This window comes from Gobius niger (assembly GCF_951799975.1).
Source record: "Gobius niger genome assembly, chromosome: 11".
Lineage (NCBI taxonomy): Eukaryota > Metazoa > Chordata > Actinopteri > Gobiiformes > Gobiidae > Gobius > Gobius niger.
Genome location: NC_136862.1, coordinates 34,429,802 through 34,445,385, shown reverse-complemented (window position 1 = coordinate 34,445,385; position 15,584 = coordinate 34,429,802). Strand labels below are relative to the sequence as shown.

General features: G+C 47.3%; 1 protein-coding gene across 1 annotated transcript; it reads right to left on the bottom strand.

The window, feature by feature from the left end:
- Positions 1-2,091: 2,091 nt before the first annotated feature.
- Positions 2,092-14,247, bottom strand: pfdn1 (prefoldin subunit 1). The gene is made up of 4 exons (XM_079566079.1): positions 14,182-14,247; positions 11,848-12,014; positions 10,044-10,128; positions 2,092-2,246 (listed from the first exon to the last, which is right to left on the bottom strand). The coding sequence occupies exons 1-4, from the start codon at positions 14,212-14,214 to the stop codon at positions 2,163-2,165; spliced, it is 369 nt and encodes a 122-aa protein (XP_079422205.1). The 5' UTR covers positions 14,215-14,247; the 3' UTR covers positions 2,092-2,162.
- Positions 14,248-15,584: the final 1,337 nt, after the last annotated feature.

Below are 15,584 nucleotides of genomic sequence, written 5' to 3'. Positions count from 1 at the left end.
ATCCTGCACTCATTCAATGTTGGGAACTTGTTATTCCAAATGCATTCATCTTCCATTGTGGCAACAACCTCTCTGCATTAGCTTCACCGCAAACACCAAACTTTACAGTCTTGTACTCAAAGTTTTAAAGGTTTCTGTCAGAAGAACTCTTTTTTTTAAAAACTTGATTTATTGAGTTTTAAACCCCCCCAAAACAAGGTAACTGCAATTACATTTTTCACTTAAAGTTTCCCAAAAGCTACATTTTGCCCGCCCAGAACAGTCGCATTCCCACATCGCATCTAGATGCACCACCTCCAAACAACAAGCCAACTGTGACCCGCAGGAGTGAGGAGTTCCAGGGTTACGAGATATAAAAGCTTTGCTCTGTAAATGTAGTTCTAAATGCCAAAAGCAGAGTCTTACACGGACGTTGTAGTTTAGCAAATATAAGTCTCAAAATGTTGGCTACATATCTTATTTATTCTGCTGATAGTCTCTCTTTGACAGTGTGATGGGCCAGTGAAGCCTTTTAACTTCATTCTCTCTGAACACTGACCTCTTGTGGACAAACGTTATTATTGCAACTTCTCATGAACACGACAGAAACAGAAACACAATCATGTGTTCAAATGGACGTGGCGTTTTTATTATTGTAGCCTGATATTGATGTTTGAATGATCAGATCAATCATAGGATGATAAAGTCAGGGTGATTTTCTTTGTTCCTTGGGTCTGTGCTTCTCTGGGCTCCAGTGGGCCAGGGTCATTTGAGGGTATTTAGAACACATTGCAGTACTCGGTCATCATGTTCAGTTTCATGTTGATAACAATAAAAGGAATAACTATCAAACCCGCTGGGGAAAAGTTTAGATCTGAGTCTTTCTGGACTTAAAGGAGCTATCCTTGATTTTTTTATTTTCTGTTTGTTTGATAAACTCTGGTTATTCCATTTTCAGTCCAAATAAAAAAAAAAGGGTTTATGTATAATCTTAAGGCCTATTCATACTCCGAAAGATGCGAGAGCTTGTGGAGTATGAATAGGCCTTTCTATACAAAACTATAGACATATCCAAAATACAAGTCTGGCTTTGGGCGTGTTATCATTTCAACCTTCTACTCGTGCTTTAGGACAGAACTTAACCATCAAACTGTCACTGGCTCATACTGGGGTCACGTAGATCCCTGACCATGTCCAAGTCTTAACCGTTGTTTGAAAAAGCCACAGGTGACCACCTGTCCCACCTATTTAGATATTGTTCTACTTTTTAATAAAGTTTGATTAACATAGAGAGTGACAAATTAAAGGAATGAAGGCCATGACAGTTGTTCCAATTAGACATTAAATTTATATTTCTCGTTCGTATATACCATCAGTTCATAAGTATAGTCCTAAGCAAAAATTGTATATTTTAATATTTTTGGTTGTTATTACGTCCGTTTTACACCATTAATTTTGCCTAATTTGTCGAATATCAAATCATTGTGCATACTATTGTTCAGCTTTAATCAAACTCCCGGTCGTAGATATTCTCCCTCTTCAGCAATGATCAATTTAAAATAAGTCTAATTTTTTCTGATTTAGTCATTTAGTCAGCTTAAAGGGAATTCCAAATAAGTGCTTTGTTTTTCTGTATTTCTGATTGGGACTGAAAATGGACCAACGCATGAGCGACGACAGATTCAGACACTGCTTTTCTGGCTCTTGTTACAAACACATTTTCCTGACGACCTTTTGAAGATTCTTTTACAGACCGTCACTTTAAATAGAAGAAAAGGTTTATGGTTCGGGTTCTTACATTTGTGTTAGTAAAGTCAAAGACATCTCTCCACTTCATTTTTCCTCGTTCCCCTGCCGAGTCTCGCCTTAATGGAAAGTGTTGAAATGTTTCCTTGGCATCAGGTTTGATGAAAATAAAAGTGTTCATATAACCTCCAATGGTGCCAAATATTTATTATGTAGTATTATAAAACTGTACTGACTTCTTTCCCAATATGCAAAAAGAACCTTTGAGAACGGTGTCGGTGGAGGGCATGTGTTTAACGCAGAAGATTCAAATAAAAGAGTGGTTTATTTAAAGTTTGTTTGCTCATTGACTATACAGTAACTTTGAAATAAGAAATAAAGATGCAAAAGCAGGACTGAGCACAGGAGTTCCGACTGACAGATGAATAAGTGGGTCTTTATTGAGCTCGTCGCGACATGAGCATCTCTCGGATGTTGTCCTCGGCTTCCTTCACGCTGCGCTCCAGATACTGCTTCTTTTGCTGAAAACAAACATTTACAAACAATTAGAAAACACCAGCAACTGTGGTACAGTCAGATCAACAACAGAAGCTCGATATCAGGCACTGGGACGATCCACGAGAAACAAGAACACCATGTTCAGTAAACTCAGGGCCAATGATTTTCACTCACAGGCGTCAAAAGTGGAGACAATATTCAAAAACCTTCGTGTGATGTCGGTCAATACTAAGGACTTGAATCCAATCACTTCCACATAATGATCCATTTGTCCATTTTCCTTTGGGACATTTCTTCTCTACGAAACCGTTGTATTGGCCCTTGACCTCCATCTGACATAATGGCATCACCAAATTCTAGAATGTGAGCTGATGGAATAAGGATGTCTTTTCTACGGAGCCACCAGGGTTCAGTAGAAAACGAGTCTGCTTACAGCGTCTTCAGTGTATGTTTGGGGTACATTTTTGTTGTCGTAAATTCAGGCCAGTTTTGTCAGCGAGACATCGGAGAGTGCCCCCCACTCCTGATCTCGAGGCCTGGCTGTGCTAATTTGAAATCCTTGCAACAATTCTCTGTACCCAGATTGCCTCTCATGACTCTGGGACGCCCTCCAAGACCTCGTAGCTTCCACGTAATACGTAATAAGATGTCTTTAGGCTACATTAACACCATGTCTGTTGGCAGCACTAATCTTAATTCTTTGTATTTTAAACCCAATTCGAAATAAAGGTCAGTTAATTCAGGATGATAGTAGAGTCTATACGTCAGCGGCCTCGCTCTATACCCACATATGATTGCGTTATTTCGCAAAACTTTAAAAATTCTCGTCATGTCCCCGGCAGTCTCCGTACTGTTCTACATTATTCACAATGTTATCTTTTATCTTTAAGCTTTTATCCTTGTGTAGAAAAAAGAAAAGAAAACAGAACAACAGGAAATAGAATATTATTACTAGTCTATCTAAAATGAGCAAACTGCTGTGAATTTTCAAAAGCTCCACAGTAAGTCTTTGATCCACCATTAGTTTTGCATGTTTTGATTGCACGCATTAAAAGAGCCAATCTCACCGGCCTGGAGACCAGAGGGAGACCAGAGGGAGACCAGAGGGAGACAAGAGGGAGACCAGAGGGAGACAAGAGGGAGACAAGAGGGAGACCAGAGGGAGACCAGAGGGAGACCAGAGGGAGACAAGAGGGAGAGCAGAGGGAGACCAGAGGGAGAGCAGAGGGAGACCAGAGGGAGAGCAGAGGGAGACAAGAGGGAGACCAGAGGGAGACAAGAGGGAGACCAGAGGGAGACAAGAGGGAGACAAGAGGGAGACCAGAGGGAGACCAGAGGGAGACCAGAGGGAGACAAGAGGGAGAGCAGAGGGAGACCAGAGGGAGAGCAGAGGGAGACCAGAGGGAGAGCAGAGGGAGACAAGAGGGAGACCAGAGGGAGACAAGAGGGAGACCAGAGGGAGACAAGAGGGAGACCAGAGGGAGACCAGAGGGAGAGCAGAGGGAGACCAGAGGGAGAGCAGAGGGAGACAAGAGGGAGACAAGAGGGAGACCAGAGGGAGACCAGAGGGAGACCAGAGGGAGACCAGAGGGAGACCAGAGGGAGACAAGAGGGAGACCAGAGGGAGACAAGAGGGAGACAAGAGGGAGACCAGAGGGAGACAAGAGGGAGACCAGAGGGAGACCAGAGGGAGACAAGAGGGAGACCAGAGGGAGACAAGAGGGAGACAAGAGGGAGACCAGAGGGAGACCAGAGGGAGACCAGAGGGAGACCAGAGGGAGACAAGAGGGAGACAAGAGGGAGACCAGAGGGAGACAAGAGGGAGAGCAGAGGGAGACCAGAGGGAGACCAGAGGGAGACCAGAGGGAGACCAGAGGGAGACCAGAGGGAGAGCAGAGGGAGACCAGAGGGAGACCAGAGGGAGACAAGAGGGAGAGCAGAGGGAGAGCAGAGGGAGACCAGAGGGAGACCAGAGGGAGAGCAGAGGGAGACCAGAGGGAGACCAGAGGGAGACCAGAGGGAGACCAGAGGGAGACCAGAGGGAGACCAGAGGGAGACCAGAGGGAGACAAGAGGGAGACCAGAGGGAGACCAGAGGGAGATCAGAGGGAGAGCAGAGGGAGATCAGAGGGAGACAAGAGGGAGAGCAGAGGGAGATCAGAGGGAGAGCAGAGGGAGACCAGAGGGAGACAAGAGGGAGAGCAGAGGGAGACCAGAGGGAGACCAGAGGGAGAGCAGAGGGAGACCAGAGGGAGATCAGAGGGAGATCAGAGGGAGAGCAGAGGGAGACCAGAGGGAGAGCAGAGGGAGAGCAGAGGGAGATCAGAGGGAGAGCAGAGGGAGACCAGAGGGAGAGCAGAGGGAGAGCAGAGGGAGACCAGAGGGAGATCAGAGGGAGATCAGAGGGAGAGCAGAGGGAGACCAGAGGGAGACCAGAGGGAGAGCAGAGGGAGAGCAGAGGGAGAGCAGAGGGAGAGCAGAGGGAGACCAGAGGGAGACCAGAGGGAGAGCAGAGGGAGAGCAGAGGGAGAGCAGAGGGAGAGCAGAGGGAGAGCAGAGGGAGACCAGAGGGAGACCAGAGGGAGAGCAGAGGGAGAGCAGAGGGAGACAAGAGGGAGAGCAGAGGGAGACAAGAGGGAGACCAGAGGGAGACAAGAGGGAGACCAGAGGGAGACCAGAGGGAGACCAGAGGGAGACCAGAGGGAGAGCAGAGGGAGAGCAGAGGGAGAGCAGAGGGAGAGCAGAGGGAGAGCAGAGGGAGACAAGAGGGAGAGCAGAGGGAGACAAGAGGGAGACCAGAGGGAGACAAGAGGGAGACCAGAGGGAGACCAGAGGGAGACCAGAGGGAGACCAGAGGGAGAGCAGAGGGAGAGCAGAGGGAGAGCAGAGGGAGACAAGAGGGAGACCAGAGGGAGAGCAGAGGGAGACCAGAGGGAGACCAGAGGGAGAGCAGAGGGAGAGCAGAGGGAGAGCAGAGGGAGAGCAGAGGGAGACCAGAGGGAGACCAGAGGGAGACCAGAGGGAGACCAGAGGGAGACCAGAGGGAGACCAGAGGGAGAGCAGAGGGAGACCAGAGGGAGACCAGAGGGAGACAAGAGGGAGACCAGAGGGAGAGCAGAGGGAGAGCAGAGGGAGAGCAGAGGGAGAGCAGAGGGAGACCAGAGGGAGAGCAGAGGGAGACCAGAGGGAGACCAGAGGGAGAGCAGAGGGAGAGCAGAGGGAGAGCAGAGGGAGAGCAGAGGGAGAGCAGAGGGAGAGCAGAGGGAGAGCAGAGGGAGAGCAGAGGGAGAGCAGAGGGAGACCAGAGGGAGACCAGAGGGAGACCAGAGGGAGAGCAGAGGGAGACCAGAGGGAGACCAGAGGGAGACCAGAGGGAGAGCAGAGGGAGACAAGAGGGAGACCAGAGGGAGACCAGAGGGAGACCAGAGGGAGACCAGAGGGAGACAAGAGGGAGACAAGAGGGAGAGCAGAGGGAGAGCAGAGGGAGACCAGAGGGAGACCAGAGGGAGACCAGAGGGAGACCAGAGGGAGAGCAGAGGGAGACAAGAGGGAGAGCAGAGGGAGAGCAGAGGGAGAGCAGAGGGAGACAAGAGGGAGAGCAGAGGGAGAGCAGAGGGAGAGCAGAGGGAGACAAGAGGGAGAGCAGAGGGAGAGCAGAGGGAGACCAGAGGGAGAGCAGAGGGAGAGCAGAGGGAGACCAGAGGGAGAACAGAGGGAGACAAGAGGGAGAGCAGAGGGAGAGCAGAGGGAGACAAGAGGGAGAGCAGAGGGAGATCAGAGGGAGATCAGAGGGAGAGCAGAGGGAGAGCAGAGGGAGACAAGAGGGAGAGCAGAGGGAGATCAGAGGGAGAGCAGAGGGAGAGCAGAGGGAGACCAGAGGGAGATCAGAGGGAGAGCAGAGGGAGATCAGAGGGAGACCAGAGGGAGACCAGAGGGAGATCAGAGGGAGAGCAGAGGGAGAGCAGAGGGAGAGCAGAGGGAGACCAGAGGGAGACCAGAGGGAGACCAGAGGGAGACCAGAGGGAGACCAGAGGGAGACAAGAGGGAGACAAGAGGGAGAGCAGAGGGAGAGCAGAGGGAGACCAGAGGGAGAGCAGAGGGAGAGCAGAGGGAGAGCAGAGGGAGAGCAGAGGGAGACAAGAGGGAGAGCAGAGGGAGAGCAGAGGGAGAGCAGAGGGAGACAAGAGGGAGAGCAGAGGGAGAGCAGAGGGAGACCAGAGGGAGACAAGAGGGAGACAAGAGGGAGACAAGAGGGAGAGCAGAGGGAGAGCAGAGGGAGACCAGAGGGAGAGCAGAGGGAGAGCAGAGGGAGAGCAGAGGGAGAGCAGAGGGAGACAAGAGGGAGAGCAGAGGGAGAGCAGAGGGAGAGCAGAGGGAGACCAGAGGGAGAGCAGAGGGAGAGCAGAGGGAGAGCAGAGGGAGACCAGAGGGAGAGCAGAGGGAGACAAGAGGGAGAGCAGAGGGAGAGCAGAGGGAGACCAGAGGGAGAGCAGAGGGAGAGCAGAGGGAGAGCAGAGGGAGAGCAGAGGGAGATCAGAGGGAGATCAGAGGGAGAGCAGAGGGAGACCAGAGGGAGACCAGAGGGAGATCAGAGGGAGACCAGAGGGAGATCAGAGGGAGAGCAGAGGGAGAGCAGAGGGAGATCAGAGGGAGAGCAGAGGGAGATCAGAGGGAGAGCAGAGGGAGACCAGAGGGAGACCAGAGGGAGATCAGAGGGAGAGCAGAGGGAGAGCAGAGGGAGATCAGAGGGAGAGCAGAGGGAGACCAGAGGGAGATCAGAGGGAGAGCAGAGGGAGATCAGAGGGAGAGCAGAGGGAGAGCAGAGGGAGATCAGAGGGAGATCAGAGGGAGAGCAGAGGGAGATCAGAGGGAGAGCAGAGGGAGACCAGAGGGAGACCAGAGGGAGATCAGAGGGAGAGCAGAGGGAGAGCAGAGGGAGAGCAGAGGGAGAGCAGAGGGAGACAAGAGGGAGACAAGAGGGAGACAGTGGGGGATGTCGGGGTGAGGTGGGACAGGGGGGGATGTCGGGGTGAGGCGGGACAGGGGGGGATGTCGGGGTGAGGCGGGACAGGGGGGGATGTCGGGGTGAGGCGGGACGGGGGGGATGTCGGGGTGAGGCGGGACAGGGGGGGATGTCGGGGTGAGGCGGGACAGGGCGGGATGTTGGGGTGAGGCGGGACAGGGGGGGATGTCGGGGTGAGGCGGGACAGGGGGGATGTTGGGGTGTGTTTGTAGAGAAAGTACAGTGTGATTAAGTGGTTGAGGTGCTGCACATTTGGCAGAACATTAGTCCATCCTCAGTGTTTTGAGTTCGACTCCCAGCTCTGATTATTGACTGTTTCAAATCACTGCTCCTTCTCTTCACGCTTACATTTTGAATAAGTTGAAGCTCAGTTTGTGCTCTTTGTGTTTTACTTTACTTTAGCAATTACTAAAGAAATAGACAACACAGAGCTGACAGTTTGAAGCCCAGACCTTAAGGTTTCTCAACCTCTGCTGTAGTGCCAAGTACAGGAAGCTGCTGCCACATGGAGCAGTTGCAGGTCAGTCATTCTCCACCTGGTTCTGCAGCTGAGAATGACTGAAAGGGGGGGGGGGGGGGGGGGGGGGGGCAGGGGGATATTTCAGTTGCTCTACATGAGCCAGAGCAGATTTGGATTTTTAGAGTTTTGGATTGGAGGGATTTCTGGTAAGAATGTGAATGATGCATCAGTTCATTAGTGAGTTATCTGGTGTTTCTGACCATGTAAACATAGACGTTGCAGAGACATCACAGAAACGTCTCACAGGTTGAGCACAGCAAATGGTGTTCACAATGTTGCCGCAACTGCTTGAGAGCGCACGTGGAGACTCCTTATCTCCAGGGGACCAGCCCAAGTCTCCAACTGGTCTCCAGGCCTAAACGCATTGGGGCGAAATATGAACCATTAGGTTTTTGGCACTCAATGTGTTAAGTGCCAAAAATCGAAAAAGGTTTTTTTTTATTACAAAACTAGACACTCTAATGTCTGTGTGATTTTGGGAGCTCTGGTGAACAGAACTGAAAAAATCAACAACTTGAGAAATGTCACAATCTGGACATTTAGACTCATTTGTGGCGGTGCCACAGAATCAATCTGTGCATAGTCATGGAATCCAGCGCTCCTGTGGGGGCTGCTGCCCCCCCTCCCGGGCCTGACTTCAGTGTGTAGCACCTGCTCCGTCCTCCTTCAGCCTCTGTCCTTCAGTCTCATTTCTCTCTTTCTGCTCCTGGACCTGATTTGACTTATATCTGATAAAGTGCGTGTGCATTTAGATGGATCTTTTCTCTTGTGATGTGGTTTGTTCGTGAGGTTCTTTCTTTTCCACGCAGACTTTTAGGAGTCGCGCTGCTGAACAGGGAGCAGAAGCTCATTTCTGCAGAGCAGCTCGTTCTGGGCAGTGTTTTATCAAACTGGTGTGGACTCAGAGGCTACAGCCGCTGAAGTGTCTCTGAACTACAGTTCCTGTCTGCTGTGCCTGCATGTTTGCTCCGCCCACTTTTCCCACTGAGCGGAGACAGAAGATACACACAGATCTGTTTAACTGATGATACAACTACTTAAAAACATATTCATATTCCCCTAATACTCTATTGCTGTAAAATGGAAAATGTGTGGATTTAATGCATCTAATTTATGTTTCTGTTTGGTTCATATTAACCCCCACCTTAGCCCAGCATATTTTCTTTAGTTTGGCTTTACCCAAATCTAAAAGGCTCAAATGGAGCATGTTTCATAAAACATGTGATATCTCTGTTTCTAGAAAAAAAAACTGATTTTGATCAAAACTAGCCCCTTTTTAGCTTAGAATTTCACAGGAACCGAGGCACGTAGAATTAAACGGTTTTCACTTACAGAGAGCTTAGACTCAGCTTTCAAATGAGCCACAGCATGTGTCCATAGCTATAACATAGAATACACTGGTGCAACAAATATCATGAATAAATGGTCTGGATTGCTGGCACTCTACAGCTGAATCCCAAAAACTCAATGTGTTCAGTTGTTTGTTTGTTTTTTCAGATAAACATGGTGAAGAAGCTGACAGTTCACGGGACAGTGGCGAAGCGCGGCAGTTTGTGGGAAATAGGACACGCAGATTCTCTTATTAATAAACTCAAACAAGCCACTTTTGTAGTGCACATATGATTGATAAATATATTGATGCGACACTAAACTTAGTCGGCATTCACTTTGTTTTAGAACTGTCGTTCTACTAATTGCTTCAGTTGTTTCATCAGAGTGGACAGAGACAGTAAAGGATTGGTACGTAATGTGAAATTCCAAATCAGGTTCTGTACATCAGAAGATACTGTGTCCTATTTGAATCAAGGGCGTTTTGGAATTTAGCTATAGAGTGGCAGCCACCCAGACCATTTTTGCCTAAATATCTCAGTTTCAACGTCAACATTGTTGACACGTTTTGAAACAGATAGATCGCTTGGTTCTTGGATTGAAGACTTTAACAGGATGTTTCTCAGCCGTCCTTGGACCAATTTTATCCATTTGAAAACTCAGAGAAACGTTAAAATCTCAACTGTTTTGATCTGTCCATGGGAAGCCGCTCTGCTTTGTCAAACACGCTCCAGCGAGCGAGAGAGAAGTGTCGGCTTTACAGCTTCACTTGTATTGACTATCGATTTGATGAACTTCAAACAGTTGAAGTTCATCTTCAACTGTTTGCCTCTGCACATTATCCACATGAAAGAAAAACGGACACAAAGTTCTCTGTGGCACAAATGAACTCATATTATCTTAACATGTAAAACTGTGGTGTTTAGATTGTTGACGGTTGTATTCTGACCTCTAGTTCTTGGATCTTCTCGTCAGCCGTCCTCCGTTTGTCCATCAGCTGGTTATTGATCTCTTCTTTGGACTGAAGGATGAACCTGGACAGGACCAAAGGACAACTCTGAAGGCATCAGTGTCAAGGCATCAATTTGCAGCAATTGGGAGGTCATATTTACTGAAAGGTTTATGCACAACTGCAGCCTCTGGAGGGTCCTACACCTTGATGTTCGAGACACTCCAGAGGCACAGCAGCTTCAAATACCTGTGTGCTGCTTTGTAGCAGCTGTTCTCTTAATCTGATGTTATAGTCTGGCAGAAACCGTCTATATGGTGCTTTTATCTGCACAAACCCATGTGTGCTCTGAATCCGCCACAAATCTCTTAACAGTATATATACCGTAAATTCTCTAATATAATATAATTTACTATAATAATTTTACTAATAATAATTTACTCAAGCACATCAAGGACCAGGCCTTTATTGGAACCAGGCCAAAATTAGAGACAGGCCTTTATTTCTATTTGAGCAAAACGGACTACAAGTAGAATGAAGAAAAGTGAGATTTGTGTCCATTTGAACCTAAAATACTAGGTCATTTATTAATTTACTTTGCAAACCCTCTCCCAGCGGCTGGAACATTGACTCCTTTTATTTTGTAGGGTTATTTTGTAACAGGAAGAGTTTTGTTGCTATTAGTGGAACATTTACATCAATGTCACTGCAGGTTTCTCTTTCATTTTTACCGCGGACGGGGATTTGTTATCTTGAGTTTAGACGGAGCGTTTGTGTTTGTGATCGATCATGAGACTGACCCGAGAGAAGACGAGACGCTCGCGCTGATGGGAGGAGTTATTTTGAGGCGTGGGACTGACCTGCACACGGAGCAGCTGGACGTGCTTTGAAGACGCGACGTGACTTTATTAAAACCCTGGAGGGTCACACAACATTTGTTGCTTTTTCCAAAAATAGTCTGAGGAGGTTTGAAAAGTGGCTAAATCTGTGTGAAAGTTACGCTGGGATCAGCTCCTCCAGCGTTCCCCATCAGCCCGGGTTCCCGTTTGTTACTTCCTGCACGTGAGTTATCTTTTACACGAGTATGAGACAAATTCCTAACATGTGGAATAATTCTACCGCCATAGTTTCTAATAAAATCCCCGGCCTGTTTTAGAGACCAGCGTTTATTTGCCTCCGCCAGTCGCGAACCCGGCCACTGTTAGTGACCCAGCTGCTGAAGGAATACAGGCCAGTATTAGAGAATTTACGGTATATGTAATATCGAAGGTTTTCATTCCTAGTCCAAGGAATTCAACTATTTCACGCTTTTTATCAGCAGAGACCCTTTTTCTTTCCCATATTGCTTGAAAATGATGGTCTGCTTAATAATGTGGAACACCCTTTTTCAGTAGTTTTTCCCTTAACTGGGCTTAACCTGAAAACTAATCATCACAGGCGTCTGAGATTAATGTCAGTGATTCAAAGAGCCCTGAGACACAAAACCATCCATGAGTTTCATTGAAAACCGCTTTTTTTTTTTACCTTTTTGACACTGAAATACAATTTGCATAATAATTTGGAACACAGTGTACACACAAGGACATGGCTGGAGCATGCAGGGGGAGGAAAATACTTCATTTTTGCATTTTAGAACTCTGTATAGTCCCTTTACTAATGGCTTACATTGACGATCAATCAATCCTTAGTCATTAGCGTGTTTAAGAGGTGCAATTGAGCACATTGACCCAGTACATCTGAAATGTAGTGACTGTATAAAGAATGAAGATGAAAAAACAAATCAACATTGTATATTGTCTCTTACATGCGGCCCACGCCCTCGTACAGCCGGGTGTTGTCAGGCAGAACGCTGATCTCCTTGTGGGTCAACTGCGCGTGCTTTTGGACCCGACTCAGCTGCTCGATCTGGAGGTCGGCCATTTTGACTTTCTGCTGCGTGTCCAGAACCTTCTCCTGCAGCTCGCCGAATGCCTGGAGTAAGAAGAGTCATTCTTTAGTCCTGTTCTGTCTGCTCTGTGCATTACAAGCCTGCGCTCACGTCCAACACAGTGAAACCCCACAGCCTTCAGCGTGGAGTCAGTGTCGGATTCAGCTTTTAGCTTCAAGCATGTTTTCTCAATACAACATGACACAAAACACACTCGCCTAAACGTTGATTCAAGTTCTCTTCTGTTGTTTTGATTTTATCGACTGTTATTTTTTAATTTAGGCTGTGTCAGGAAGTAGCCAGAGGAGCCTGTTCTAATAATAGAAATAAAAAGGAGAAACGTCGTTCGATCCTTATGCATGCGGACAGTTTGCAAATAAGCTAGTCCGGTAGACTTTTCCATCTGAAAAGTGTCAAGGCATCAATTACAGAAAATCTATTTTCCCTATAGCCGTTAGCATTAGCCACCAAATATCTCAAATATTAACGATTCAGATGTTTTCAGCTGTTGTCAACACATCGACCACATTTACAGCAGGCTAGTTAGAAATCAGTCATAAATGTACAGACCTTTAGACAATTTACTTCAGATACAAAGGAGCGTATAGAAGTGTCCTCCGAGCTAAATGCTCAATGCTAAATCACGTTCAAGTTTCCACATTTTTGGGAAATGTATTTAAAAAACTGTTTCTCTCCCGTACAGTTGAATAAATTAGATACATACGGCAACATGTCATACAAGGGGGCGTGGCCTCGCTGAGGGTGATGTCACTCCGTTGTTTTAGATCGTCTGGTGCTCGGTTTTCTGGTGACACAGCTGGCTCGACGATAGGCTACCACGCTACCAAACGAGACTCAACAAAGCTTAGATTTCCTCTCAAACAACATATTAGATCGTCTCCTCAGTGGTTACCACTTCAGCGCACCCTTACCTGGACATCGATGGAGCAAACTTGGACGCTGCAGCTCACAGAGAAGTGATTTGAGAAGCTACGTGTTTGGTTGAAAGCAGCCGTGCATGTTCCAGGTTGATTCAGCAGAACTGTCTCAGCAGCAATGCCAATTCTACAAGCACACACGCGCCATGCAGGACATCCACTGCTTTTCCTCATTGTGTTAACATAAATGTGCATTTCCCCCATATGTGTAAGACAAAACAAGGCTCGAGCGATCCCTCTCAGTGTTCTACAAACATCCACAGCAGGGCACCTGTGGCAGTGTTGCCTGGCCTCCACTCTTAGGGATAAGTAAAGACAAATCCTTGCAATTCAAGATTGAATGAACCTATTGTTGAACTACTGTATCTGCAATCAATACATCTTTGTGAACTCCCTCTGCTGGTTTCGAACCAGCAAACTCTGGCATCAGAGTCCATGACCTGAGCTGTTGCACCAACTGACAACTGAAATGACATCGCCAAAGCCAATATTAGTGGATTACATGTATTCTCCATGTCGTATTTCTTGTTTTTGCAAACGATTATTGAAATTGCACTGGTCTAAAGGAAGCAGCCACTCAGCTCCAGTCCTAATGAGGCATAATGAGGCATAATGAGCATATAGATCACATCAGAGATGTTACTTTCATTGTCTGGTTACATCATGGTAACCCAGAAGGCCACGCCCACAAACAGCTGTTTAGCTCTTCATTTGCATTGCAGCTGAATCAACTGGGACATGCTCGAACACATGGCTTCTCTGTGAGCTGAATCATGTCCAGGTAATGGTGAGCACTGAGGAGACAGTCGGGTGTTGCTGGAGTCTCGTTAGGGAGCGTGGTAGCCTATTGTCAACAAAGCTGACGAGCCAGCTGTGTCACGAGATAACCGAGCACTAGACGATCTATCACACCGTTTCACGGCAGAATATTCACTTATTCATCGCACACACATTAAGTGGAGTCTAAATGTGGATGTTTTTTCAGCAGATTGTCCAGTAGAAGTGAAAACATGCTATAGAGCATGATGCTTCATGCTAGCATCATGCTCCGGGCTGTAGCTGAGGTTTGCTTTGGAGGGTTCACATAAACATAGGTGTGGAGTGTGGACATCGGCAGCATGGCGGCTTCATTCTCTTCTTTCAGCCTGGTCTGTGCTGCGCTTTTCATCCGCCTTATGTCCAGGAACACTCCGTCCTGCCCCCGCTTCCCCTTCGCGCGGTTTACAGTTGTGAAAAAATTAATTAAAGGCGTAAAAATGAACAAAAGTCAAACCTTCTTCAGCTCCAGATCCACGGGCGTAGCCATTTTGCCGCAAAGACTCTACTGCGCATGCGCAGGATAAACATTTCTTATTTGGAGGTTTTACGGTTTTACATTTCCGCCCCCTACTGTATCGGAGTGTGAACAACACACCAGACCAGAGCTTAACCCATGAACCTACGTGCTATGAATATAATAAATAACTAAAACATATGTATATATATATATATATATATATATATATATATATATATATATATATATATGTACATACATACATACATACATCCATACATCCATACATCCATCCATACATACATACATACATACATACATACATACATAGCATACATACATACATACATACATACATACATAGCATACAGTCTCAGAGTGCTGGATTTGGGGTGGAACCCTCCGTGCATGGTTAGGAGCTTTCGTGTCTTAACATCTGTGGCCAGGGGGGGTTCAGACCTATGCAGAACAGCAGTGGGGACAGGGCGTCTCCTTGGTGTATGAAACATTTGAGGGCACGCGTGAAGACAGGGGCGGACTGGCCATAGGTCCATTCTGGAGGAGCACAGAAGGGCTGCTGGCTTGAGGGCCACCAGCTTTGCAATTGCACAGCGGAGCAGCAAAACAAAACATCTCTATTCTAATTGTTTAACAGCTCTGTTGTTCATTGGTGACACAGCAATCACACAATAAACATTAGGCCTATTATAAATTGATGTCAAAATATGACTTTGTGAATGCGTGTGTTCACACTAACTTGGGCCGGACTGGTCAGAGTCCTATTCCTTTAAATGTAGTTATTTAAGTTAAGTTATCTCTGTAGAGAAATCTCTGTAGTGAAATGAGTGCTCTGCATTTGACCCAGGAGCCTGTAGGAGCAGTGAGCTGCCAGCATGGGGGCCACTTACCACTAACCTACACAGACACGGGGAGAAATGCAAACTCCTCACAGAAAGGTCCCGTCCAAGTGGGAATCGAACCCGGGACCATCAAGCTGTGTGTATATACGTATAGTGGAACAAGCCATTTTTGAAAGAAAACCATAGAAGTCCTGTTTTCTGCATGTGGCCTCCATGTGGCTTCTGGAATATCAATATAAGCCCCCTGTCATTCTGCCGTTCTGCCTTGATATTCCTTGACTTTGCCTTTTCTTTGCTACAGGAGTGTATCTACAGGAGGATCATTAGACGGAAGCCCTGCTTTGCCAGTGGGTGCGCCTCGTCATTACCGTTTATCCCCCGGTGCGCTGGAATCCACAGAAATAAGATACTAAAACCTCTTCTATGGAGTCTGTACAAACTTTCATACATTTCCTTTATCAAATCCTCCACTAGAAGACCGACAGTTCTGTATAGACAATAGTGCAGAGCTCGAGTCTGAACAGATTATCATGTCTTTCA

Coding starts and splice junctions, on each gene's coding strand:
- pfdn1 (XM_079566079.1), bottom strand. CDS start 14,214: ATGGCTACGCCCGTGGATCTGGAGCTGAAGAAG. Junction 12,015..14,181: donor TGGATCTGGAGCTGAAGAAG/GTTTGACTTTTG, acceptor TTCTTACTCCAG/GCATTCGGCGAGCTGCAGGA. Junction 10,129..11,847: donor TACGAGGGCGTGGGCCGCAT/GTAAGAGACAAT, acceptor GGTCCTGTCCAG/GTTCATCCTTCAGTCCAAAG.